This window comes from Pollicipes pollicipes, unplaced genomic scaffold, assembly GCF_011947565.3.
Source record: "Pollicipes pollicipes isolate AB1234 unplaced genomic scaffold, Ppol_2.1 Scaffold_3087;HRSCAF=3621_pilon_pilon_pilon, whole genome shotgun sequence".
NCBI lineage: Eukaryota > Metazoa > Arthropoda > Thecostraca > Pollicipedomorpha > Pollicipedidae > Pollicipes > Pollicipes pollicipes.
In genome coordinates this window covers 32,322,070-32,348,869 of record NW_023596225.1, presented here as the reverse complement: position 1 = coordinate 32,348,869, position 26,800 = coordinate 32,322,070, and the positions used below count along the sequence as shown (strand labels likewise).

General features: G+C 58.5%; 1 protein-coding gene across 2 annotated transcripts in view; it reads right to left on the bottom strand.

Moving 5' to 3' along the window:
• The window catches only part of LOC119089476 (SRSF protein kinase 3), a 31,501-nt gene extending 5,287 nt beyond the window's left edge, over positions 1-26,214 (bottom strand). The window contains exons 1-6 of one of the 2 annotated variants that reach the window (XM_037212187.1): positions 25,967-26,214; positions 16,361-16,475; positions 4,546-4,682; positions 2,010-2,118; positions 1,384-1,471; positions 481-675 (exon numbers count right to left, since the gene is read on the bottom strand). In XM_037212187.1, the coding sequence (XP_037068082.1) occupies positions 481-675; positions 1,384-1,471; positions 2,010-2,118; positions 4,546-4,682; positions 16,361-16,475; positions 25,967-26,000 (678 nt within the window). In that variant the 5' untranslated portion in view covers positions 26,001-26,214. Of the gene's footprint in view, positions 1-480; positions 676-1,383; positions 1,472-2,009; positions 2,119-4,545; positions 4,683-6,109; positions 6,214-16,360; positions 16,476-25,966 lie in introns of those variants that run through there. The other variant, XM_037212189.1, reaches the window with a different exon arrangement.
• Between the last annotated feature and the right edge of the window lie 586 nt (positions 26,215-26,800).

Sequence of the window (26,800 nt, the reverse complement as noted above, 5' to 3'; positions counted from 1 at the left end):
CTCGGGCTCAGTCACCGAGCCCAACGGCTCATTCAAAGGCAGACCACGCGCGACGACTCCGTGACGCGGGACCTGACTGACGCCGCCAGCACCCCCAGCATAGCATCGCGTCGGCCCCTTTCCAGTCGGTGCCATCTAGCGGGCGGGGATAGGTCGGGGAAAAGCCTGCCGTGGTCAGGCTTGGACCGGAGGCGAGACCCCCCCACCTGCCTGACACGCGCATTAGCCAACCGCGTTACCGAGCTCATGAGCACAGGGCAGAGTATTTGCACGAAGGTCACGTGTGTATGTGTGGCAGTGCAGCCATGCTGCGCGCGTGAGAAGAAACTGTGCCCGGGGAGTTTGCTTGCAAGATGAGCGCTCTCATGACAGCGAATACCTCGAAGACAGTTTCCCCTCACGAAGACTGGGAATGTGAGACGGCCAACGTAAAAATGATTTTCCACCGTTCGCGTCCCACCAGACGTCCGGCACACGCACCTGCTTGACGATGGACTTGACGTTCGGCAGCGGAATGCCCTGGTAGTTGCTGCGGATGATGAGCTTCAGCAGGTTGTGGCCCAGCACCTCGAACACCATGCAGACATGCGTGCCGTTGACGCCGTTGATCTTGAAGTCGTCGAGCAGCTGGACGGTGCGCTCCCGGAACGGGTCGTCCTCGTCGCTGTCGCGGACCTGGCGGCGGCGAGAGACGCGGTCGCATTGGCGGCTGCACCGGGCACGGTGCGCTCTCGGCAGCTGGACAGTCCAGGGCCTGCCTGCTCCAGGCAGGTGGGCTCTACGACGCCAGCAGAGACGGGACAATACCATCGTGCTGCTCACTGGCAGCCGAGTAACACGTGCTCGAGTTGGGATCTTCCGCTCGGTGGATGGAAGTCCAGACGAGGCAACATCGGCACCTGCGATTGTGAACGAGGCCCGGCGAGACGAGGAGCGTCACAAGGCCCCAGTCCCAGTCTGCGTCAGCGGACCCAACACGGCTCACCACCGGAACAGCGGACCCAAACACGGTCCACCACCGAAACGGTGGACCCCACCACGGCCCAGCGCCGAAACAGTGGACACAACACAGCCCACCACCGAAACAGCCGATCAGACACGGCCCACCACCGAAACAGCCCATCAGACACGGCCCACCCCCGAAAGAGCGGATCCAATCACAACCCACTATCGAAACAGCGGACCCCGCTACGGTTCACCGCAGAACACACAACAAAGCGCGCCGTACACCGTGCCAACCACGTGGCCTGTCTGGCGCGTCCGCTGGTCCAGCGCCAAACGGCCCCACCAGAGCGAGGAGGCGAGAGTCCGGGGCCAGAGGCTCACACGGCAGCGGTGCTGGTAGCCGGTCAGCCGGCGGCGGAGGGGGGGGGGGGGACTCACGCATTTGAGCAGTTTGATCTCGTCCAGGGCTGTCTCTGTGTAGTGGCTGGCACTCTTCACCACCTTCATCGCCACGAATCGCTTGTCCCTGCGGCAGAGAAGCCGTCAGGAACACAACAAATGGCATCACAAACCGGGTGAGTCATGCGCCGGTCAGCTGGTCGACTTTGGCTGCGAGGGGGGGGGGGTCGCTTTCAGAAGGGGATGGGAAATGAGACGCAGTGGCAGACAAAGGCAGCGTAGAGCCTCCCAGCAGCCCGTTTCATAACCGGCCAATTCAACTGATATCATCTCGTAGAGCGCCCATAGCGAACTGAAATCGCTGCTCGCATGGAGGCACACGTTGCGAAGGAGTTAACTTATGCATTCCACACACGATTCTGAAGACACGGACAGCGTAATGCGACGATATCGACGGAATATCTTCTGGGGAAAGTACCGCTATGTCACGAGTGCGTTCGGCATAAATCAAGCCTAGACCTCTCGGTGACAGTGCGTTACACCGCATGACCCCGCGACACTACGTGGTCTAGAATAGGCGTTTCCTACAAGCAGCGCGCGTAACTACGACACGTCCGAGCCGCGCTAGACGGAGGGCAGACGTCGCGGCCCACCAGCACACGTACCGGATGTCCCAGCAGAGCCAGACGGTGGAGAAGTGTCCCCAGCCCAGCTTGCGGATGACGTGGTAGCGGCCGTGGAACATGTCGCCGATCTGCACCGGGTGGTAGCCACCTGCGGGGCGGCGCGGCGCGTCAGGCTCGCCGCGCACCCAGCCGGCCGCCGGCCAGTCGGCGCCCGGGTCCAGCGGGCCGGCCTCGGCGGCGGCGGCGGCGGCGGAGACGGCGGAGACGCTCGGCGGCGGCGGGCCGGCCGCCGACCACACACACCGAGGCTGGGAGGCCATCGGCGGCCGTGGACGCGCCGCCGTCGCTGGACTCGGCCGGCCCAACACCGCGCGACGGGGCAGCGGTCGGTCGGACGGCGCGGATTCGGCCCGCTCGGGGATGGGGCGCGAAGCCGCGCGGCCGGCCCGCCCGGCGTCCGCGCGGCGCCGGATGACGCTGGTCACTGGCGGCGGACCGGTGGCCCCCGCGCCGCCCCCCGCTGCTCACTCGCAGGCACTGGTCGCCGCGAGGACGGTCTGTCCCGGCCAGGCGACGCGGCCCGGGAGCGGGACGATGCCGGCTTCTGATTACGGTTGCAAAACACAGCTGACGGAGGACTGCCGTCAGCATGCAGTCCTGAGCGGCCAACGGACGGTATGAGTCAGCGCGTATAAACGGTCACGGGATGGCGCCTCCTGAGTGGAAACCAGGCTCGCTGCCACACGTCCAGCGAGGGCTGCCGTCCAATACTGGACACTTTGGCTCTGTCTTGGGGTGGAATGTAAGATCTGTCGATCTGAGATTAAAAAGCAAACCATTCACATTTTGAGGGCTACGTAAAGCCATGCGATGTCATCTAATATAATACTTGCGGAGTGCAATAACATGACGAACCAGACCTACGCATCTCATTACACAGACACTACGGCGCTGCATTTAGCAGGTCACATCAGAATGAATGCACAGCTTCAGAGTAAACGACTGCAGACGATTTCACTGAAGAGACAAAATGTCGCGAGACGATTTCCGCAATAACCGCCCCCTATCAGCGGTCTCCTGCCGCCCAACCTTCCCCCATCCTCATCACCAACAATGAGTGCTAGGCAGGCTCCCCTCATCCGACACCTCTTCCCACCAGGAGCGGGAGCGATCCCGACTGTGTCCAACCCGGCGGGGTGACATCGATTTTCTATCTTGGGTGGTGCGCGCGGCCACGGCAGAGAGCGGCCGCGGCGGGTCACGCCGGGCAGCTGAACGGCCGGTCACGTGACAGACCGTCCTCCCGGGCGGACACAGCTCCCGCATATCGTTCGCGGCTCCGAGCAAACACATCCCGCTATGGCATGGCCCGTCACATACCAGACTGACGCATGAGGCACGGGAGCTCCGGGATATTCCACAAAACTCGAAACAGACACCCGGCTGCGGCATGACCTGTTATACTTTGTCTATCATCTCCAGATCAGTTAACTGCATCTATCCGATGGACACATATCTGCTAGGCATGTTGCGATCTTATCTACCAGTGGTGCATCATCTGTCAGATTTTGCCGCCTGAAACTGCCGTAACCCGGCAGAAAGGCATCCATAATAACCATTATATCAAATACGTGGGAATATTTTAGTCCCAGCGTTTTCTGTCCAATCGAGACATTAGCGACCAACCTGTTACAATATGTCAAATATTATCAAATATAAAAATTTGACTGGCTGCACGGTCAAAATATGTGGCGATGATCAAATGATGTCAAAATTTGCGATGATCGTTGAATAAAGCATATGAAGTGCGAACCCACGCCCTTTGACCATTAACTATGCATCTCAATGAGCCACTCTCCTTTTACAATCGCTTTTAATGAATGTCCACTACAAGTTGTTGATACATCATCGAGGAGTTAGTAATGTCCAACGATATGCAAGGAAAAGGACAGATAATAAGGAAAATCAAATCTGCTTCAAGTCCATAGGTGGCAGTGCCTCAAAGCCCGTGTACAAATACAGTGCGAGCTCCCAATTCAAGTGTACGTTACTTTGCTATCACACAATGACGTATGGCAGGGCATATCTACTAAATACACGATTTTTGTTGTCCAGAGCAGTTTTTCCGCCTTTAAAGTACGCCCATAGCTAAAAGTGAGCTTATTACATCAACTCTGATGTTTTTTTTCAATATCTTCAAATGTGAAACATCCCCTTCAATTAATGATTTAAGCTTACAATCCTCGGCAAAGTGGTGGTTTACAGCTTATGAAGCAATGCGCTGCGATTCAAACACAGTGTCAGTTGCAGTTTCGCTTTGACACTTGCCAGTGGACGTGCGTGTGCAGCGAGCGGCGTTCTGGTCCGAGGAGCCGGGCTTGACAAACGCACGCACTAGTTCCAATAAAAACAAGCACCTCGACGGGGCAAGGGTGGAGACGACCGTCACCAGGTCTGTGCGCTCCAGCCGCCCTGGTCCGGGGCGAACAGCCCTCAGGCATGACGTCCCCGATCGGTACCAGAGAACAAGGACCCTCAGCTACACCCCGCGCCGCGGCCGAGCGCGCGCACTCACCGGGCTTGTAGTCGGACGGCGCCTCCTGTTCGTCGTCATCCGAGCCGAGGATCTCCTCCTCCTCCTCCTCCTCTTCCTCATCGCTGGGCACGCTGTCCTTCTCGGAGACGCTCGTCTCCGTGCGGGATGACTCGGTCCTGGAAGAGCGGCGGCGGTGGCATGAGAAGGCGGCGGCGGCGGCGGCGGCGGCGGCGGCGGCGGCGCGGGAGGAGGCGGCGGCGGCGCGGTAGGGAGGAGGATGCGGCGGCGGCGGCGGCGGCGGCGCGGTAAGGAGGCGGCGGCGGCGGCGCGGTGAGAGGGCGGCAGCGGCGGCGGCGCGGTGAGGGGGGCGGCGGGGGTGTGGTGAGGGCGGCAGCGGCGCTGAGCCGGGGACGAGCGCCAGGCGAGCGGACGACGCCACACGTACCATACGACCGACCGGCGTGGACTAGACAGCAACGGGACGAACTAGCATAACGATGAATACACGCTAAAATAACCGACGCATTCCACACGTAATACGCCTTATAACTAAGCATGCAAAGCCAGTGTACACGCACATTTCCTAGACTCTCCAGCACGTTCACGATAGCTTCAACAACAAAGCCCAATCTGATACCGTTTGCCGTTAGAAGGTCGCGAAACGTTCGCCTCCCACACGGACAATATCCGTCGGTTTAACCCAAAACAGACCATACCAGCACTCCCCGCGGTGCTAGGTGAACCCGGGCGGTGGAAACAGAACAGAGCCCAAACAACAGCGGCATGACGACAATCTCCCATTGAACATGACGACAATCTCCCAGGCACACTGCCGGCCCGGGGCGCAGCGCAATCGCCTGTGAATCCGAGGGCCTCTCTATACGCCCCCCCCCCCCCCCCCCGCCAAGCGTCTAAGCGTCGCGCACACCTTCGGGCAGCGCACGCCGCCGTGTTTACCAGGCCGGCGGCGAGCGAGCACGCTCCGATCAGCGCCGGGCGCGCCCCGATCAGCGCCGGGCGCGCGCCGACCAGCGCGCGCCCGGCGCCCCTCGCTGTTAGTGTTGAGCGCATGGCGGGGCCCGGGTCGGCCGCCGAGCGTCCCGAGCACGGCACCAGGCAGCCGCCGCGCCGTGCAAACACCATGGTAACCCGCGGCGTGACGGAACGCCGCCAGCCGGCGTGCCGGCCGAAATCGGGGGACGAGACGGCCACAGCGCCCGGGGGCGACTCCGCGCGGCGGGGGAAGGCGCGGGGAGGGGCGGGGCGGGGGCCGCCACGTGGAGCCGGCGGAGAGCTGCAGCCGCCAAACAGGCACTGCTGCAGCGGCGGAGCGAGGCGGGGCTCTCGAAGGGTCGAAAGCCCGGCTTTCGTGCCACCCGATGGTGGCCCCCGGTCCCGAAGCCAAGGGCGCGCACCAGCATGCCTCGGAGAGCTGGGTCACTCACGAACTTCACCACAAGCATCTCGAGCACTGCACTGCCAACTGCACGCCTCACTCCTGGGACGCGTCCACCACTCCGAACACAACACACTGCCGCCAGCTCCCGCCCCGCCGCCGCGGGTCCCACGCCACCGCCGCGCGCCACGGCGGCCGCTCACCCACCGGCACACGAAGTGGGCGGGCTGCCAGAGGGCCAGGGCTACCCGGCCGACCAGCCGGAACATGCCGCCCTCGACCGGCCGGCGGCGCGCCCCTCCGGCCGGGGCGGGCCGCGGCCGCAGACAGGCGGCCGCCGCCCGCCCGGCCGTCTGTTGACACGTCCGCTCTGGACACCACACGCGCACGGACACACGCGCGTGCGCGCCGGGATGCGCGAACGCCCGCGCGCCGATGGTGTCCGCCGCTTGGGTGAAGATCGGGCCAGGCGCCACGTGGACGCGTACCGGAGAGGTCAGTCTTGGATGGCGCGGGATTTCGGCCGGTTGTCAGCACGAGATTCACCGTAAAGGGGAAATGGTGAGGTATAAATAAGCCAAGTCCAAACAATTATGGAAAGACAAAGGCATAAATGCAAATCGATTGGGGTTGATCTATTGGGGTATCGATCTGACTCACCGTAAGCGAATGAAAGGTAGGCTAAAGAACAATATAAAGCCTCGAAATGCATTGCTTCGCAACGAGACATGACGGCAGGAAACATTTTGTGAGTTCATGTCTGAGGCCGCAGAATGTATATAAAAATCGAGGTCCGAGGTAAGGGAAGAAAAATGCCGCGTTCATGGAAAACTGGAAGAAAAGCTCCCCGAAACCATTGCAGATGTCGCGAGTTGAAATGTCAGCCTTCCTGACGAAGACTACCGCGAACATCACATCTGCCAGAGTATGGCGCCCAGATGAGATGAATTCACAAAAAGCCAAGCAAATGCGACGCAGACACGTAAAACATACCTGAAAGCTTGAATCATTCAGGCGTGCGTCACACACGGCCGATTCATAGCAGTGTTGCCGCGCTCACACTGCCGGAGTGCACTCTTGCGCCACGTCGCGTTACCCAGAATCCACACGGGCCACCGCAGCTGCAGATGGCAAACTCATACTGGACTAGCATCAGCTCGCGCAGGTCATGATAAGTACTGATAGCATGGCAGAGTGGTGCCCGGCAACTGACGAAACTGTTATCCCTGACGTCGGGATCACACGCAGAGAAGCGCATGCGCTCTCTACGACAGTTGTGTGACGGAAAATATTCAACCAAGGTGCGCTAGGGTGCGGTCAGCAGGTCGTCAGGTTAGGTCAAGACCACTATTTCATGACGACGATAACCTTTTGTGCTTTAGGACGCGCGAATTACCCCGGTCATAGCGCTATTTCGGCAAGTGTAACACTTGGCGGCGGCGGCGTCCGGGCCCAAGCGACTTCGTCTATCTGGTGCGGCACTGCCACACTAGACACTATCACACTAGACGACCACGGCGGTCGTCTGCAGCACGCCGTCATCAATCACCTGAAATCGCATTCGCCAGGCTTGCGTAAATTCTCCCCCACCGAACACGAGGCCAAGGCCGCCCTTCGCCAGCGGGTGTGCAGACTTCCGTTTACACGTCAGCCGCCCGTTTCGGAGCTGGGCAGCTCCGACGCCGGCGGGCCGACGCCGGCACGGGCGCGCCCGCGTCCGCAGTCGGCCGCGCTGTGTTCCGGCAGGCCACTGAAGGCGTCGGGCCGGACGGGCCGCGCAACAGCGCCGGGGCCGGCGCCGGCCGTCAGCACGACACGATTCGGGTGGGCGGCCTGTTATCGCCAGCAGCCACGCTTACAGTTACTAATGAAGGCAATTTGTAGACACGCGTCAGCCGGCTGCGGCGTGGACGCCACAGCCTCAGCAGGAGCAGCGGCGATGGAAACTTTTCGAGATTTCCAACCAAAGGTTTGGTGCTCAGTGCAGCCTGAATCGATTACCAGTATCTACCTAATCTGGCACCGGCCAGAGACCTGCGGCGAGCCAGAGATGAGCATAGTGATGACAGGCAAAAGCGTCACCATGACGGAAATCCTACCAAAACGCATGCAAGTGTGGCCGGTCATCTTCTTGAGAGCATCAAACGAATAGATCTGCCAATGCAATGAAATATGTGACTTGAGAATGTTACGCGGATGGAGGTGCCGTGATGCTCTGTGCTTGCGCACAAATTTACAAATTTTGTCGCTTGAGTTTGTGCTTGAATCTGTATTCGCTGGCGTGGGGCCTGCTTCCTTTACTTGACAAAATCGAGGGACTAGGACAGGCATAGTTTTTGGCGATGGCAGCCAGATAATGGAGACGCTAGCAGGGTGTGCACATATACCTACATGCATATATACAAACACACGCACACACACACACATATATATATATATATATATATATATATATATCGTTCGAGATCTGAACGTGCTGTCGACATGTCCTTGCAGCTTTTTCGCAATATAAACGTTTTATGTTCTTCACGGTAAACGAATGGAGAGGTGAAAATATGGTGATGTTGCACTATTGCGGGAAAACCCTGCCTGATCAGCTTGTGTGTTCAAATGTCTTGATAAGGTTACCGCACAACGGCTAAAGAACTGTGCTACATGTTGCTGAGGGCTAGCTGCCAATATGACCGTGGCTGCGAAAATAGAAGCCCGTCAAAAGCGTGATCGACATGGCGAGCTGGGAGGCTGAAGCTACACAATCTCTGATTACTTTACGTTAGACCCACCCTGCCTCCGCCTCCCCCCCCCCCCCCCCCCCCCCCTTCCTCCGTAACTCATCCGACCATCCATGTCTGTTGACAGATACATAATGCATGACGATGGTGGAGCTTCTTTAAGCCTAGCACCACAACTGCCGCACCCCATTCAAACGTGTTAATTACGGCTGCACAAAGCACGCCTCAGACTTCATTGAGAGGGTTAGTGGCGATACAAAAACAGCCCATCTCAGCCAGCTGAGCGCCGGCTTGTGGGCACATGGCCCAAGTGTTGGCCGTCAGAGCAGAGCCCGGCGATAAAACGGCGGCACGGGGCCGGGCGGCGATGGCCCGGCCGGTGGCGTCATCTCAGTCACAGGCCACGTCACGCCGCTGGGTGTTCACACCGGTGGGTCGGGTTTGGACACCCGATGAGCTGGCGTCTCCCGGAGCCCCTCAGCCGGCGGCGAACCACAGCGCCGCGCGGCGCCGCCATCACCGCGTACCGCCCGCACAGGTGAGGTCTGCCGCCGCTTCCCGTGTGGCCACGAGAGACGCCGGGCGAGGTCGCCCGCTCGCTCGCTCGCGCCCGACGAGCGAGCGGGCTCACGTCCCTGGAAACGGGTGTCGACCGACCCCATAAAGCCGGCAGTCGGACGGCAGCAGAGCCGGCGGCCGCCACCGCGGCCCGGCTGATCAATAGACCCGCGGCGTCTGTCCTCCGCCGGTGGGCACCCCGGCTTGGTCCGCCCCAGTGGCGATGCAGACCTGGGACTGACCAGACGAGAGAAGCACACCGGGAGAAGACCTACCTGATGGTGGGCGTCGCCGGCTCTCCCCCGCCGCCGCACCGGCCCGCGGCGTGCGGCCCGGCCGCAGCAGCCCGACCCGGAGCCCGCTCCGTCTCCGGCGGCCGCACTCCCGGTGCCACCTCCGCCGCTCCCCTGCCCGCCGCGCCGCTCCCACCCGGGCCGTTGAGCCCCGGCGGGGCCGGCCGTGCCTCGCCGGCCGCCCGTCGGCCGTCGGGGAGACCCTCGGCCGTCCAGCACGGCCGGCCGCCGCCCGCGGTTGCCACGCGCCGCTCCAAGGAGTGGTCGGCTTCCTGCAGGTTCAGCCCGGCTGCCTTCCGGCACGTGTCCGGCTCAGACGCTGCCTCGGTTTCTGGGCCACAGGGCATTGTCTCTTCACTCGCTGAAATGGGTATTGCGCCAGAAAGTGGGTCTTCGGTCCATTTGCCGATGGAGGTGGCGTTCTCGCTGACTGCGACCTCCGTCGTCGGTCGGTCGGTGGCGCCAAAAACAGCGCCGTCTGGTTGGCCGGCAGAGGATGCAGGCGTCGGACTGCGCCCCAGCCCGCAGCGCGAGCGGCGCGGTACCGAACGCGACTCTATGTCCACGTCCTGCCGGATGACCGCGGCGCCGCACCACGGACGGCCTGACGGCGGCGAGGCTTCCTCAAACGGACCGGGGCTGTAACGACGACGTCCTTTGCGCTCCTCTGGTGCGTCACCAAAGGCCCGATCCCGGCCATCCTGCACGGATCCCGGCCACCGACGCTCCTCCTCACCTGTAGTCGCAACACCGCCACTCTGCCAACAGCGGCTTCGCTTCCCCACCGGGTGACCATGAATTTCGGCGTCCTGCCGCTGCTCCACAAACACACCGGCGCGCCCGTCCTGCTTCTCGCACACCGCGGCGCCGCTCCCGGCCCGCTCCTCAGCAGTCGCTCCGTCGCTTGGCCTCTCAACGCGCCACCCCCGCGACGGGGCTGCGCCATCGCCTCCGGGCGCGCCGCGCGGAGGCGCGTCAGCCGCGGGGCGCCGCGCGGCCGGCGGCTCGGTCCCGGTGTCCGGGCCGCCGTCCCCCGCCTCGCCCATCGCCGCGGCGTGCCTGGAGCGCCGGCAGACGCCGAGTGCCGGCGGCCGCTTTCACGCCGCGGGTGCGGCCGGCGGCGCTCCGCCAGAGGGCGAGCCGACCTCGGGCCTCGGGTGCGGCCCGGGAGTGTCGACGGCAGTCAGAGGTCAAAGCCGGGCCGACCACGCAGCAGCAGCCGAACACGCGTTGGCGAACAAGATTGAAGCTGGCTGGCAGACAAGAGACCGTAGCGTAACTACGAGGCCGTATGTGCTCTAACTTGTTAATTGGGGTTTTTGGGCGCGCCGACTGCATCATGTGTTCTAACTGAAACGCCTTTCTTCTCCATGTCTTGGATCCTAGTGGATCATTTCAAAATCAAGGAGAAAGCAAACAAACATGGCTTTATAGCAACAAACCTACATTACTGCGTCGCATGAACGTTAACGGCCTGAATAACGAGACGCCGCCGGCAAACACAGCAAACTAAGACGAACTCGGAGCATTGCTTCGGACGGGAGAGGGCAGTGGCGACGCCGGCCCCTCCAGACCGTCGCGAACCACACCCCGATTCACCGCTGCGCGGCTCCGCAGCCCGAGGGCACCAATGACGTCACCGCGGCATTCGGGAGTGGCCCGCCACCGCGCCCCGTCGAGAGCGGCGTCACGCGTCTCCCGGGCAACGCACAGGACGCCAGCGCAGCCCGATGGCGCAACAATGGAACCGGGCAGCCGATAAACGACGGCAGAGAATGGGAAACACGTGAGAAATGCGAGAGAATTAGTTTCCTGGCCGGCAGACCGTAATTCATTACAGTTGCGTGCTCTGACCGCAACGCGCAGCACCTGGCGGGACCGAAACGGATCTCAACGCCGAGTGTCTGAGCTCTGAATGCAGGAGGCAGCCAAATATCTGCAGGTCCGCAACTCGCACACGACAGTGACAGCGCATTCATCACGAGGGGGCACATACGTCATTTGCGAACAGAATCGGACCTCCACGAATGCCTCGCCCGCACGCGCCTCAAACGACTGCGACAAAAAGCGCCACAAACGCCACGCCGCCTCCCGCGGCCGCCGGGCCCGAGCTGCGCGCTGGTGAGATTGATTGGGATCGATGGGCTCGTCACAGGGCTCGGGGGTCATCTGACCAGCCGGGAGTGGCCGGCGAAGGGCGCGACCGTTGGCCGTGTCCTCGCAGGCCCGGAGAATGGGGCGTGAGGACGAGCTGTAAACTGGACAAAACGGACATCGGGCCGCGCCAGGCGCCTGTTTTGTGAGCATCCGCCGCGTTGCATAGATTTCATTGCGCGGCCGTCGCCTAATTACACAGTTTTTGGATAAAGCCACGTTTTGGTGGCAAGGGTAGCGATCATTCTTCAGCTAATTATCCAAATGTTGCACTTTCGACCTACTTGACAAGTGCACGACTGTGTTTTCGACTGACCGTCCTACAACAATACATAATGATTTTGGTACAGCACATCCGAGCAAAGGCACCGGCCTGTCAACACTCGCCAACGCAGGTTTATAAAACAAGTTCAGACATCTTGCTCACATCATTTGTCTCCCGCCGCATGTTAAGACGTACTTCTAGAAACACACTTCCTAGTTTCAAACAGCTCAATTTGTTCATTAAACTCCGGCACAAACCCATGATACAAATAGATTGAATTAATGCGAATGCAAGTCGGATTAATACGACCTGTACTAATGCTATATAAATACGTAACATGACTAAAAAGTAAATTCATTTTTATTCAGTCATTAGAAAGCAAATTTATTTGGAAATATGGCGTTCGAGCAGAACGGAGAACACGCCAAATGACGGCATCTCAAAGCGGAAAACACCCCAGATAACAGCAGCTCGGAGCGGAGAACACGCCAGACAACGGCAGCTCGGAGCGGAGAACACGCCAGATAACGGCATCTCAGGGCGGAGAACACCCCGGATAGCCGCAGCTCGGAGCGGAGAACACGCACATCGCGCAGTCTCGAGACAGCAGTCGCCGCACGTCAAGCGTGTCGGTGACGCACGTCCACGCCCAAATACGGCGGCTCCGCGAGGCTGCCGACTTTGTCAGGGAGCGGACGCCGACGGTCACAACAGAGCACCGCTCGGCCGTCAGCGCGACCGTCTTGGGACAGCGTCCATACTGGGAAGCGGCGCAGCACGGAGCGGTTGCGTCCGCCGCCCACGTGATCGACTTCACCGAACGTCTCTGAACCCTCCCATCGACCGCGACCACCGCCCGTCTCGGGGACACGCAGGCACGGACGCAGGCGACGGCGCCTTTGTCGTCTGCCGGCGCGCAAGGCCTGGCAACACGGCCTAGCATCCGTTCCCCGGGGGCGACGCCTAAGACGTGTTTGTTCACGGGTGAGAGGCGCGCCGCGGGCGGTTGGAATAACACCGCCAAGTGTGCGTTCCACCGGGCGAAAAACTGGAACGGGCAGCGAAGGTGAGACGGTGACGCGGCCACGGTAAAAAGCGCACCGAGCGGGCTTCACCTGCGCGACACGCGACACGGGAGGCCATGTACGGGGCAGTGAGGACTGCACGGCTTGCCCGATCACGTGGCGCACAGCTGGTGTCTCTCCCACGGCGTCAAGACATCACCCGACTGCCGCCACCCGGCTGATGCGACCGACCAGGCCCGCTGTTATGGCTGTTTGGCTGTTATGGCAAGGGCCGTGTGGCCTGTACTTTACTTGACTAAATATTGCGTCATGTTTTTTTGATCCACTACCGAGATTATCGTATCCTGCGTCTGAGCACCACATCGGGTTGGACGATCAGTGGGACTCGGCACCATGGCTTAAGAAGATAATTACCATGGTTAGCCTAGGAATGCCATTAATTCGGGACATCATGCCGGCAGCTAGCGTCATAATTTGAAGTCATGGTGACAGTTCTATTCGCGGGCAATGTGAGGACTGACAGGGAAGTGCACATCATCTCAACGAAACTCCACTCCTCACAGATAGCCCACAAAAGACATTTATTTCTGAGTAAACCGTCTCTCACACAAAGTGCTCGCTTTCATTCACCGCGCGCTGCCGAGTGCGTCCGGCCAACAGTTCCGCATCGTTTTGACATCAAACGAACACGACCAAACAAACTCTCGGGCCCCAACCGTCCGACCAGACGCGGCGCGTCGCCTGCGGACGCGTCAGGCCGCGTGGCTCACGTCTCCACAGGCACGCGCACGCGTCGCACGTGCACCGCGAAGCCCGTCGGTCGTCGGCACACGTGAGTCCACGCGTGCAACACACGAGTCTCAAGTAGACGGGTCGCTCGACGGATCGGGTTAGCGCGGGCCGACCTGACGCCAATCTGGGTCTTCCTCGGGCGGCTGAGAGGTCGGAGGTCAGACGACCCACCAGAACCGCCCAGCGACGACGACCGACACCTGCACGCGGTGGTCTGGACCTCCAACGCGCCGGTCGCGCCGGCCGCGCTCGCAGCTGGCGCCGGGCGGCGCCGCGCCGTGTCGCGCCCCGCCCGCCACCGCCACCGCCGACCGGGTCACTCCCGCGCTTTCTCGGGTCGCGCCAATTCCGTCGGCGGCTGCGGCCCGGCCGCAGCCGCTGCTAGAGGTCAGGAGGCGCCGAGCAAACGGGCGCGCTGGGCGCCGCCCGGCCGGCGCTCGCTTTCGCGGCGCACGAGCCGCCGCTCAGCGGCCGCCGGCGGCACGGCGCGTGCCGTCGCCACCGCCGCCTGGGACACCGCGGCCGCCGCCACAAGTCGGACAGGCCGGCGGCTCCGCGGTACCGCAGCGGACGTGCGGGGTGACGCCGCGACAGCAGAACAGCAGCAGACGCCAGCATAGGACATAGGACATGAGCGTGAGCGGCGCCCGATCCCCGCTCCGCGCCGGCTCGGTCCACCGGCGGGCGGGCGGACGGAGGGACGGACGAACGAACGAACGGCCCGCCGCCGCCGCCGCCGCCGTGGTCCGTGAGTCGGCGGCTAACAACCCAGCTCGTTCCGCTCGACGGCTGGCGCCGGCTCCGCACCGCGCGGCCCTCACGAGCCGACGACCACTCCTCGGACGCGCGCTCGAGGCGGGCGTGCCGACGAGCGGCCGTCGTGAGCGAGTCCACGGCGGCGGCGACCGCCGCGCGGCCAGCTCGCGACGACGGCCCTGGATGCGCCATCCGCCCGCCGCGTCCCCGCTCGACGTGTCACCACCGCTCGGCGAATGGATCGCATTCCGGCAGGCGCGCTGCGGCGGTCCGGCGCGGCTTTTCCTGTGTCACACCTGCAACGCTCGCCTAATTGGTCGGCGGAATGCCGCGGCGTGCCCGACAATGCACACCGGCCGACCGGGACCGCCCGGGCCCGGCCGATAGAGATCGGCCCGGCCACGCGACCGCCGAGAAGCCGATCCGAGGTCAGTGACCTCCTTCCGCGGTCGGCCGTCCACGCGCCGAGGACATCCGCATCCGCGTGCGTTTTACGGGGCGCGGCGCGAGCACAGCCCGAGGGGAGTGGGGGCGCCGAGCGACGGCAGCGGCGGCCGCGTGGCGAGCGCCTCCCCAGCCCGCGCCCGTTCTCCGACACGCGCACGCCGCGTGGGCGCCAGCTCCGCGACCGATCGCAGCCTCCGCTCTAATGGCCGGTGCTGGTTGAAGCGTCGCCAAGTGGCCAGCACACACGGCCGGCTGCGGGAGCGCGGCTGGCGGGCCCGCGACGCCCAGGGCCGTCCGCGGCGGGCGGCGGGCGCCGCTCTCCGGCTAACGCGGCGCACGACTCGGCTATCCGCCCGCGATCTTCCCGGCGACGCCGGGCGCGAGAGCTCGGGCGAAATCGGCGCGACGCTTTCATCGGCGCCCGCCAACCCGCGACAATTTACTGCTACGCAGTTGACGAGACATTTTTCTCCCGGCTGATGCGGCGGGGCTCCGATGTGCAGCGATGGTGCACGTCTGAACCACTTCGGGTGGATGTCACCCGCGCTTCACCCGACCCGGGCTTCTTCCAACCGGCACAAAACAGCGTGTGACTCAACCCAGCGTCCCCCCGGTGACTGCTTCCTCCCAAGATACGGCGGGCGCCGCGTTTTATCGTGCCTCGAGAACAGCACAGCATAGCGACCGATGCGAGCAGGAGGCGGAGGCGCAACTCAGCCCCCAATACGGCTACGATGACGATGCAGCTTCTTCAGCGGAGCCGAAGCGTGGCTTTCTTGCACTCAGGCCAATGGCGCGATCCCTTCCGGGCTCATGCAAATGACGATGCAGAGGGGCCGGTGTACTGACCTTGAAGCTCCACATATGATCAAACGTATTACCGATAGCATAATGCAATGCGTGCTAGTGCAAACGCTCCCGTAGCGGAGCCTCCCAAGAGGCAGCCTCACGTGGAATGGTTAAGTGTGGCAACCAAAACGGGTTCATCAAAACATCGCCGAAGAGCTGCCAGCTATCGCCCACGCTGACGCGGCCCGTGCATTTAACTTGTCAATCCCTCAACTCAGTATCACCTTCTGTCAATACCCCGGGACGTATCGACTGTATTCTCAGCGCCGCAGCAATCTCGCGAGCATCTCGCACGCGAGACCGCGCCTGCCCAGCACCACTTGCCGGACCGACCCTGCCCGCCAGTACCGTCCGTCCGTCCGCCTCCCCCCCCCCCTCCCCCCCCCCCCCGCCTCCACCGCCAGCTCAGCGACCCGTCATGCCAGTGCACGGCCCATGCAAGGTTTCGACGGCGCGGGCTGGCCGCACGCTGCCGGCCCGCCGCCGCGTAATCGAGCCCGCCGCCGCGGCGCGCCGCGCCCAGCCGCACGCGCGCGCGACCAGCGTGACGTCACGGCACGGCACGGCAGCCCCGCCCCGGCACGCACCTGTTCGGCTCAGCGGTCTTGGTGCGGTTGCGGTCGGCGTTGGCCGTCTGGATCTGCTGCTTGAGCTTGGCCGTCGGCCGCTTCGGTCGCTTCTTCTTCGCCTGGATGGCGCGCACTGGAACGGGACGTGACGTCAGAGGCGCAGCAGGCGGGGGGGGGGGAGGGGAGGGGGCAGAGCCAAACAAGCGTCTGACTTGCAAACATGGCACCCACGATCCGGACCCTGCCACCGAAAAACATCACGCGATCCAGGGTCCATCCACCCCAGCGGTCCACGCGCACGTCGGCCGCCGTCCGTTTCGGGAGGCGGGGCAGCGTGTCGGCCGTGTGGTGGGACTGCACACCCGCCGCCCCAGCTCAGTCCATCACCGCGAGGCGACGGCGACGAGCCCTGACGATCCCGGAGGCCGCCGCGGCCCGCGCGACCACGCCCATCCCCCAAACAATGAACGCGGGCCGGGCGGCGGCGGGCCGGGCGGCCGCCGTCTGCTGACGTCACGGGCGCAGCGGCCGCCGGCCAGCCGTTCCCGAGCTGCCGGCAGGTCCGGGCGGCGATACTGAGCCGCGCCCGCCGCGCCGAGCGCGCGGGCCGGCCGAGGGCGAGCGGTGCGAACAGCCGGGGCGCGGCGGCGGCCCGGATCACCGTCCGACCCGGCGACACGCAAGCGGAAGTGGGCCAAGGGTGCCGCCGTGCACGCGCAATGCACGCGCGATGCACGCGCACCGCGGCACGCCCCACTGCACGCGCCGGAGAGCACGGCTGGTGCACGTGCGCGGTGGCGGCGGCGGCGGCGGCGGCGACAGCCGACCTTTGCACCCCGGCGCGCGCCCGAGCGCGGGGTCGGCACACTGTCACCTGCTGCCACACGGCGGTGACACGACCGACACAGGCGGTGACGCCGCTCGGGACGGCGGACGCCCGCCACCGGTGCACCCCGCCCGGCCGTCCTCCCCCGCTTCGGGTCGACATGCCGCGAGCCTGCGCGGCAGCAGGAGCACGCTCTCGCGGCTGCAACGTTACACCCGGACAGACGAGACAATGAGCAGTCCTCCTGCATTGGCCCACACCGCCGGGCCCAACACGCTGTGCTTAAAAGCGGGAGCCAGCGTGACAGCATACGCCGCTGCAAACGGCACGTGCGGTCAGGTGGTCTTGATACCGAAGAACGTCACCGCTATGACGCTCGAAATATGTATTTTTATGATCGTGGAAGGCCATTGCCCGGACACGACAGGACACCCGCTCTGGAAAGGGCACCACGGTGCCACCAACGTCAGTCGGGTGCCTTTTCTAAGCAATGGATTGAACCCATCGAATTGACTTGTTTCCACATCACCGCGTTTAATAGACTGCCCGCGAGAAAACCTAGGTCTGGATCCCACTTCACTTCTACCAGCAACATTACCATAACAAGCCAAGAGGGACAGAACAAGAGCTTAACTTTGCGTTGAGTAATCTGATTCGTGCGGTCTGTCAATATTTTCAGTCCTTGTTTACCATTCGTTTCCCCACACCACCGCTCAGTCGCTCTCCCCGCAATGTTTACAGGTGACCAGCCAAGCTACGCGCTTCGCAAGACAAGACCAGCGCAGGACTGCCGGTGACAAAAGTCCGACGCGTGATAGGAGTCCCAGTCCTGTGATGTGCTCGGCGTCAGGCTGATTACGCGCTCGGCGTCGTTGATTACGTGTGGTGCCGCACCCCCATCACGCGTGTGTGCTGTCCCAGCCCAGTGCGCCCGACGCGTCCGCGTCCAACCACGCACACGACATCCGCGGCCGCACCTGCACGCCTCGCACGCGCTCGCCCCTCTCCAGCGCTCGCCCGCCTGCTGTCCAGCGGGCGGTGACGCCTGCCTGTCTGACCGCGGCCGCCCGGGCGCGCCGTGGGGCGGCACTATTTCGGGCAAGGCCGGACGACAGAGCCGGCGGCCGCGTGCCGCGCACAGGCGGGCGGCGCACCGGGCGCCGGCCCGCCCGCCGCCCGGCTGGGGCCGGCGCGACGGCGGCCGCCGCTACGCACGGGCAGAGCCGACTCCGGCGCTGGCCGCTGGCAGCCACGGCGCAGCGCGGACCGGACAGGCGGACATCTGCTTCGCCGAGGGTACGGCGTGCCACTGCTCATGGCACGCCGGCGGCATCGGTCGGCCCCTGTTTCAGACACGCGGAGGTAACGGCGTGCCACTGCTCATTGTTTGTGTGCCGGCGGCGCTGTCGCCTCGTCCCGGCCCCGAGCGCGCGGTCCGTGGGGCCGGTGTTGACGGGTCGGAGCGTGACGCGTTTGGCCGCCTGCCGGGGACTGGCGCCATTCCCAGCCAGCAACCGGGTGGAGGGCACCAGCTGACCGGACAGCTGACATGGCACCAGTTGACCTCACACCAGCTGATGTGGCACCAGCTGACAGGACACCAGCTGACCCCGGGCACCAACGGACGGCCGACACGGCACCAGCCGACCTGGCACCAGCTGACCTGGCTCAAGCTGACCTGACACCAGCTGGACCTCGGTCAAGCATGGGGACGAAGCCAGCTACGGCATCAGCTTTGAGCGATTTCACTGCGACTGGTTTCGTTTTTATATCATTTCAAACAGTTAAGTTCGTTCTCGGCTTCAACTTTGTGTCATCTTGAACATCGGCTTTTGCCATGCTTCAGTTTCGAAAAATTTTAAGTACCGCCTACGGTTTGGGCTTCATGCCATGTTGAGCTGCTAGCTTCGGCTACATCATGTTTTTTTTTCACGGCAGGTGTGGTTGAAACCACAAATTTACAACAAAAAAACCTTGTTCATCTGTCATTTCAGTATGCCACACATCTTCCCAAGACTGCGATACACAAATGGCTGCCAGCCAAAACCGGCCGGTCCTTTTTCGAACCACTTGACACCTGACGAAGGTCGGAGAGCTCACTGTCCGAAACGCTGTCCAAAATAACACGCAATACTCAATAACACATGAAAAGGACGGTGGCCTGCAACTCTTACATACGTCATCCAAACACCTCCCTTTAATCGCTCCACAAAACCCTAATGAGACTGTCTGCTCCCAAACAGTTTCAGCACAAGGAGAATCGTTTAGGTTCCGCAAAACAGCGTTGCACACTAGATTCCGTTTCGGACTTCACTCGTGGTTTTAAGCCGGATTCGCGGGTTGGAACCTGACGACACAAACTCCGGTTTCGGCTGCATGTCTAAAGCATAAGAAGCCACAGGCTGAGTTTGGCTTCGCAGCTGAAACCATCAAAGCCACCGGCCTCGGCTTCGGCTTAGAGTAATTTTTTTGGCTTTGGATCCGGCTTCAAAGCCTGAATTCGCACCCATGCCTGCGCCGAGCACCAGCCGACCCATCACCAGCTGAGCGGGCACCAGCTGACCCATCAGCAGCTGACCGAGCACCAGCCGACCGCAACAGCTGGCGGCGGGCGTCGGCCGGCCGGCCGCTAGCCGGCGCGGGGCGGAGCCGGGCCGGCGGCGGGCGGCGGCCAGCGCAGAGCGCTGTCGAGTCCACCCAGCGGGACCGCGGACGGACTGGCGGCCTGGCGGCCGGCGGCCGGCGGCGGGCGGCGGCCAGCGCAAAGCGCTGTCGAGTCCACCCAGCGGGACCGGGGACGGACTGGCGGCCGGCGGCCGGCGACGGGCGGCGGCCAGCACAGAGCGCTGTCGAGTCCACCCAGCGGGACCGGGGACGGACCGGCGGCCGGCGACCGACGGGCGGCGACGGGCGGCGGCCAGCGGAGCGACATCGAGTCCACCTGACGAGCCGAGCCGGGCTCATCGACACGACAGAGCACACCGCTCGGCTGCAAGTGTTGCCATACACAGCTGCCGCAGCACGCGCCTCGATGACAAGTGACTTACGCGGCAACACTGGTACCGGGAAAGCGGAAGGAATCGGTGCGCTCAGATGGCGCCTTCACACGATCACAAACCGAGCAGACTGGCACCCGTCAGATGCAAGCAGACCAAATGACCAGCTGCTGAAGCCGTCGCATAAAAAGCCAAATGACACACGAAAACCAGATGAAATGTATCCGAGCCTACTGAAATGAAAACGGCACTTTTGCACGGCCGAATAACTCAAAGCCGATTTGTCGCAATGTGCAGCATTCATATACGCTGCAAAGCATGTGTAACCCCGGCGCGGATACCCTGCAGCTGACGTCAACAGCGTCGCTGATCAAATGTCACATTAAATCGGTCTCATTCGGTTGGGCGGAGTTTGAATATCAGGGTTTTAGGCTGCATTAGGGGGCTACCCAGCACCCATTCCGCAAACTTGAGTGGGCATCACCAGTAGCTGACAGGAACGGTTAGCTTCTCAGAGACACGCTGAGTTGAGCAGTTGAAGCGGATGTAAAGCGCAGTAGTTGCAGCGTGTTCGTACAAATACCAACGGGAGAGGTCCCCGACCGCAAAGGTCACCTTAGAAGTCACGCATCATAACATGACTGAACACGCGGTTACATAAGGAACGGGTGGAGCAGAACTATTCTACACTCTCCAGCCACATGCCTGCATTAGCCACATGACGTTGCATTGCAATACACCGACACGTGTCCTTTTTACATTTCCGCCTTCATATTTCTTCAATATCAAGAAAGGGCTTGGGATGAAAGTACCTACCGAGGAGAGCTTGGCAAGACCATAGCAAGACCAAGGCAACCCAACCCTCCCACCCCAGAGCACTGTGGAGTGCCGTAATTCAAGATCAACGGACATTTTCCGCGGGAGCATTCTGGCGCGCACTACCATCTCATGGCAAGGCCGCCATGATTCATACCTGGCCGACCAGTTGCTAGCTCGCTGTCAGTGACGGATGAGTCATGGCAAGCGTGGTTTCCGGGACGCGGGCCCACATGTCTGCTTTATGCTGGCCAGTGTCCGAAGCTCTTCCAACTGAGTCACGGTGACTCCAGACTGGTGCTTCCCTCCTCGCGCAAGCGTCCAGAGGTTGACAGACAATACACCGCTGCCAATGCCAGTAAGAGCCTCCACCGCCCCGTAGTGTGGCCGCGTCGCGTCCTTTCACGGTGACCAGAATTTCCCCGACGCAATGAGCTGGCGCAAAGCGGGCCCTGAGTTCACGGCACACAAAACGCTTGGCTCGAAAAACGAACTGTGCAACAAGTCAGTCAGCGAAACCATTCGACGCAATCTATAAAACCTCCCACCGCCTTCGCACCTCCCCCCCCCCCCCCCCCCCAAAAAAAAACAGCAACTCTGTGGACACTGACTTGAACACAACCGGGAATTTCCTCTGCGCAGTATGGTCACCGCTAGTGTCAAAGACCTCCTGTGCGTACAGGTCAATTTGCACGCGCAGGCGAACAACTACAGTGGAAGACAGGCAACCTAGGTTAGGTTATAGGCCACACTGTATGAGACGAAAACATCTGCACGCTGCACTGTGCACATCATAATGGAACTCACTGTTCCATCGTTAGCTGAAAAAGTAACATAATCGTCTGTTGACATACCACGGAGACTTCTAACAGGTTACACCAGTTGTACAGACGGTCGTACAGTAATTGTCCTCAACACTTCGGCTGGGCGCGAGATGGGCCATTGGGCCAGATACGGCAGTCGACCATGGTATACTGCATGCCAGTTGCTACTACCATTAGTTTTTAACAATGGTGGCTGGACAGGTGCTTGACGGTCTCTAAATCAGGCCCGGCAGTTCGTCCATGTTTTCGCTGGCGCGAGTGTGAGCAACGGCCTGACATGACCAGGGCGGTAAAAACGTGGTCCGTTATATGGCTGGTGTCCAAACTTCCCAACTCAACCTCAGCTCATCCCGCTCCCTTACCCCAATTTCACAGCTGGCCTCTGGACTAGTTGGGAGTGTTGAGCATGTCCACTGAGGGTAAAATTCTGGTTCGCGATAGATTTCCCAGGGAAGTTTTGCCTTGTTATGCCTAACTGGGCTTCCAACTGATTCACTGAACCTGCACCCTGCAAGATGGACCCAGCCATAGTCTAGTATGGTTTACAATTCACAAATGATTTCACTATTTACCTCAAAGATAATCATGGTCACTTTAAGTGACATGAAAGTCAGACCTTTTCTCCAGCACTCTGCTGCTGCTTGTAAGACCTCGGAAATACTCTCAGATGAAAGATCTCAGATTCCATGGGTGAAATGTCATTGCTTTATTCTGCTCAATTCTTTGTTCTCAGACTTCTATATGGTCTAACAGCAATAAAATGTTCATATGGATGGGTGTCTAGCTTTTGTAGCATGTTTCATCACAAAATGCTCATTATGACTTTAATTCAAGTATAACAGTTAAGAAATCCCATCTATTTTAAATGTGTTGAGTTCCTTTGCTGAAAATACCAGAACTCCAATGCAACCGATACTGGTCAAACAAATATAGTGCTCATTTGTCGGGACATGGGATGAGAATACTTCCACCACACTTACATTTTAGAGGATCATCATTCATTGATATACATTATGAGAATACTGCCTGGCACATTGCATATTTTTATAACCTATCCAGATGATTGTTTGATATATCCAGTAACCACGATTTCCTTATATCCTATCAAAGGTCAGTTATTATCAGCATAAGAGCCAATAGTACTAACATATCTCAGGACCTGATGACCTTCATGCCAGTATTACCAAAGTCTAACAGTGTATGTGCACACAGACAGACCATTAATGGGAGAATGGTGAAAAATTATGCCAACTTAGATTTTCTATTAAATCCACTGGATGCCAAAGGTCACCAGTCATTGATATCATGGGAGAGTAAATGCAGGGCATGCCAATAAGGTCAATTTAACGTTCTTCCAAACCCAAAGGAAAACCTAACATTGCATATTAACAACAGCATAAAGATCACCAAATTGTTCAACACCCATTGCACCATTTCAATAAACCATTTAAAATATACCACCACCAAAATGTGAAAATCAACCCAACACAGCAGACCATCCATGTCAAACAAATGGGATTACAGACTGTGATGATGAAAGACATGGGAGGTGTGAGTAGCCTGGGATCAATAAAAAAGCTGTGCATCCTCAAAGCATCACAACACTTCAAAAACACCAGCCCTGTCACACATGTACTGAAGGGATCATTCATAAATCATGGTCATGTAATGGAAACTAAAAATGTTTGTTTTTAGTGAAATTCTAAAAATCCAGGGTGGAATTGGCCAGGCTCCACATTTAATTTTACATTCAGTGCTTCATTGCAGCTGCTTGAAAAAAATCAGCCAACCACACAGGTGGTTGCATTGCAAAATATATATTAGAACCAAATGTGATTACACATCATCCAGAGGATCATGATTAGTTGACTGCAAAACACCAGCAAGAAACAAAATGGAAGAACTATCACATCTTCAGAGTTGCAACACCATGTCATGTTAGCACAAAGGTCACAAAAAAGGTCATGAAAAGTCTGCATGGCCAGTGCAGCAAAAGTTAGCTGAGAGCTTAAGGGCCCTTGGGGGAAAGTTCAGCTTTTTGTGCTGGGTCAGAACTTGATTTTGCAAGTTAAGGTGGGGGAAATGTTCTGAGCCCCTCTCCTCACCCTCCCCAAAGCCACAGTGATGAAGAGGTGTCCTGTTTTAGGGCTGATCTGGAGGACATGTAATACTGAGTATTGCATTACAAAATGGATGGCAGATGTTTCAAGATATTAATATATGTTCTGAGAGATACCTCAACAACCTATTATTCCCTTACTTGGTAACAATGGAAGCAAAACTCCCTGAACAGGGGAAACCTGGATTGGACCCATGATATGAGACAGCAAAATGCATAATAACAAAATGCAGATGTTGATGGTGGCTTTTCCCCTCACCCCAAAAGGCTGAATAGTGGAAACACTACCACTTATGCACTCTATTCTAATGGTATGAATTGGAACACCAGTAAATAGCTCACACTCATGTGCTTTTTTTCTAATGGTATGAACTGGAACACCAGTGAACATGCTACTGATTGTACTTGCCTCCCTCACAGCCCATTCCAAGATAACAGTGTGCCTAATTATCACGTAAATAGATAACATCAAAAAAGGAACATTTTAGATAACCCAAACAGCATGCTGCGACTTTCCCTCAAGGCAACAATTTTGGATCACAGTCATTTCAGACTTCTTTAAGCCACTGCCACAAACTGATCACACCCAAGATGTCACAACTTAGGCATTACTATAAAATGTATAACCAAGTTGGTTTCATGATTTTCCATGCACATTTGACTGCCACGGTCATGCACAATCCAGATGGCACAGAGCACACAAATAGCACTCAACAATCATAACACAGCTGATTTGTCTTTAGCTCCTTCCACTGGTAAACACTTTACAGTGCTGCTGGCATAAGGTACATATACAAGTGCAATGCAACCCTTGTACAATGCAAAGGTCACGCCATAACTATTTCAAACAATTCACATCACAAATCCAGAGCAGATCATGGTAGGTATCAGTAACTTATCTGGCCACAGTAAGAAAAATGCATATTTCAAGTGATTATAATTTTCTTTTTATCTTATTCCAGCATAAAGTACCTTACTGTTGGGTAGGTTTGAGCTGTTTCAAGATATATATTTACCCATGACTGAGATAGCACATATAGTGCTGCATTACACAGATTACTTATATAATGCAGTACATGTAAGCTGATTTTTTAAAATTTGTTTGCTTGAAACTTTTTAAAAATTGATACACTACTGCCTCAATAAGATGGTCAGTGGTTTGGATCTTTGCAAAAAAACCATGTTTCAAAGATTATGCATGCAACCATTCAAGCAAAATGCATTAATCTTAATCAACATAGTCAACAAACAGTAGCATATGTACCTACAAAGTATATGAAGGACTTGAGGAAAACAGACAGCTTGAATCTCCCACAAATCAGCAAACAGCACTAAATTAGCACTGAGATCCTTCATATACCTGTTGATTACCTATCTCCACTAAACTTTTAAGCATTGCATATCATTTATATCAGACTTAACATTGATATTTGGTGCAGGCTGTCAAGCCCTACAAGACAAAGGACTGTCAGGATTTTGGGAAGATAGAGCCACCACATCTGTAGAAAGACTTAGGCAAATAAAGTGTTAAAAACACACCAGAGAGAAAACCACTAGGGATTGGAACTGAGCAGTATGCACCAGCAAAGGTTTGACAGTCTGGTGAAAACTTTCAGGTGTTTAACTGGGACACTGAATCTTCAAGTTTGAAAAATTAATGTAGGGGTAAGCATCAGCATCCTCCACCAAGTCAAGAATCAGCCAGACCAGTGCCCTCCTGTGATCCAACCACTGCCTGACTAGATAAATAATTAGAATGTGGGACATACTAGGCCTCATCAAACCTCAACACAGACTTCTATAGGTTCACACAGGTTGAAAGCACAGTACACCAACAACCTGAATGCTTATGAACACACAGATCACATGAACACTTAGCATTCAATTGTTTGTCCTACATAAGTAACCATTTGGGGGCCATGCTTTTCAAGTGGCAGTAAATTACTGAGTTCACACTGCATTTAACTTTATCAGCAGGAAGCAATCAACCCACCTGATTGTCAAGCGTCCCCTTTCATGCGAGAAGTAGTTAACATAGCTTACCTTTTCTATTCACAGCCGTATTCATCCCAGGCATTTCGCCTCCTTTGTCTTTGCGCTCAGGTAAAACCTCAAACCAAACTAACACAAAAATTCGGATTAAACCCGAACATTCAACTGAACCCTAACTTTACCGCCACACCGCAAAGTTCCGCTGTCATTCCACATTTCACCGGCACCTCAAATTCCACATGCACACACTCTAACCTCTCCGACAAATCACGAAATCCACAAAAATTCCACCCCCACCTTCCCCACGCACCGAACAACGGCGCAAGCTTTGAGCGAAACGCTGTCTCAAGGTGGCTCGATTAGGTTCGGATTCGTTGTCGCAGTGTGCTATGACGTCATCCAACTATGCCAAGTAAGCGCCAAAGCTTGGCTAACTGCTTCTTATATCGTGCATCCGATGATACAAAGCATCGTTATCGACGGTGTTGGTCGCAATTGACTCGGATAAGACAAAAAACTTTTACTTGCATTGCCTTAGTTTGCACCATTGACAGCTCAGAATCATTTTCCGAAACGTAGCATCGTTATAAGTTTTGATCACCAGTTGCGTGGAAGGCCATATTAAGGGCGGGTTCGGCCAAGGAAAAATGATCCAATGAATAATTATCTCTTCGCTTATCATCCGAGGAGATTCTCCATTTTTACTGGGACGGTCCGGAAATTATTCCCCAGATTAGTCTCCCATGGGCTATCCACAGCCAACGGTCTTGCTATGCATAGCAAAAACAGATTCTCCGTCTTGAACATGCTCTGAAAATTCTCCGCGATTCTCCCTCGTCACGGAAAATTATCCGGGATAATTTTGCATAACGGCAGAGCCGAACG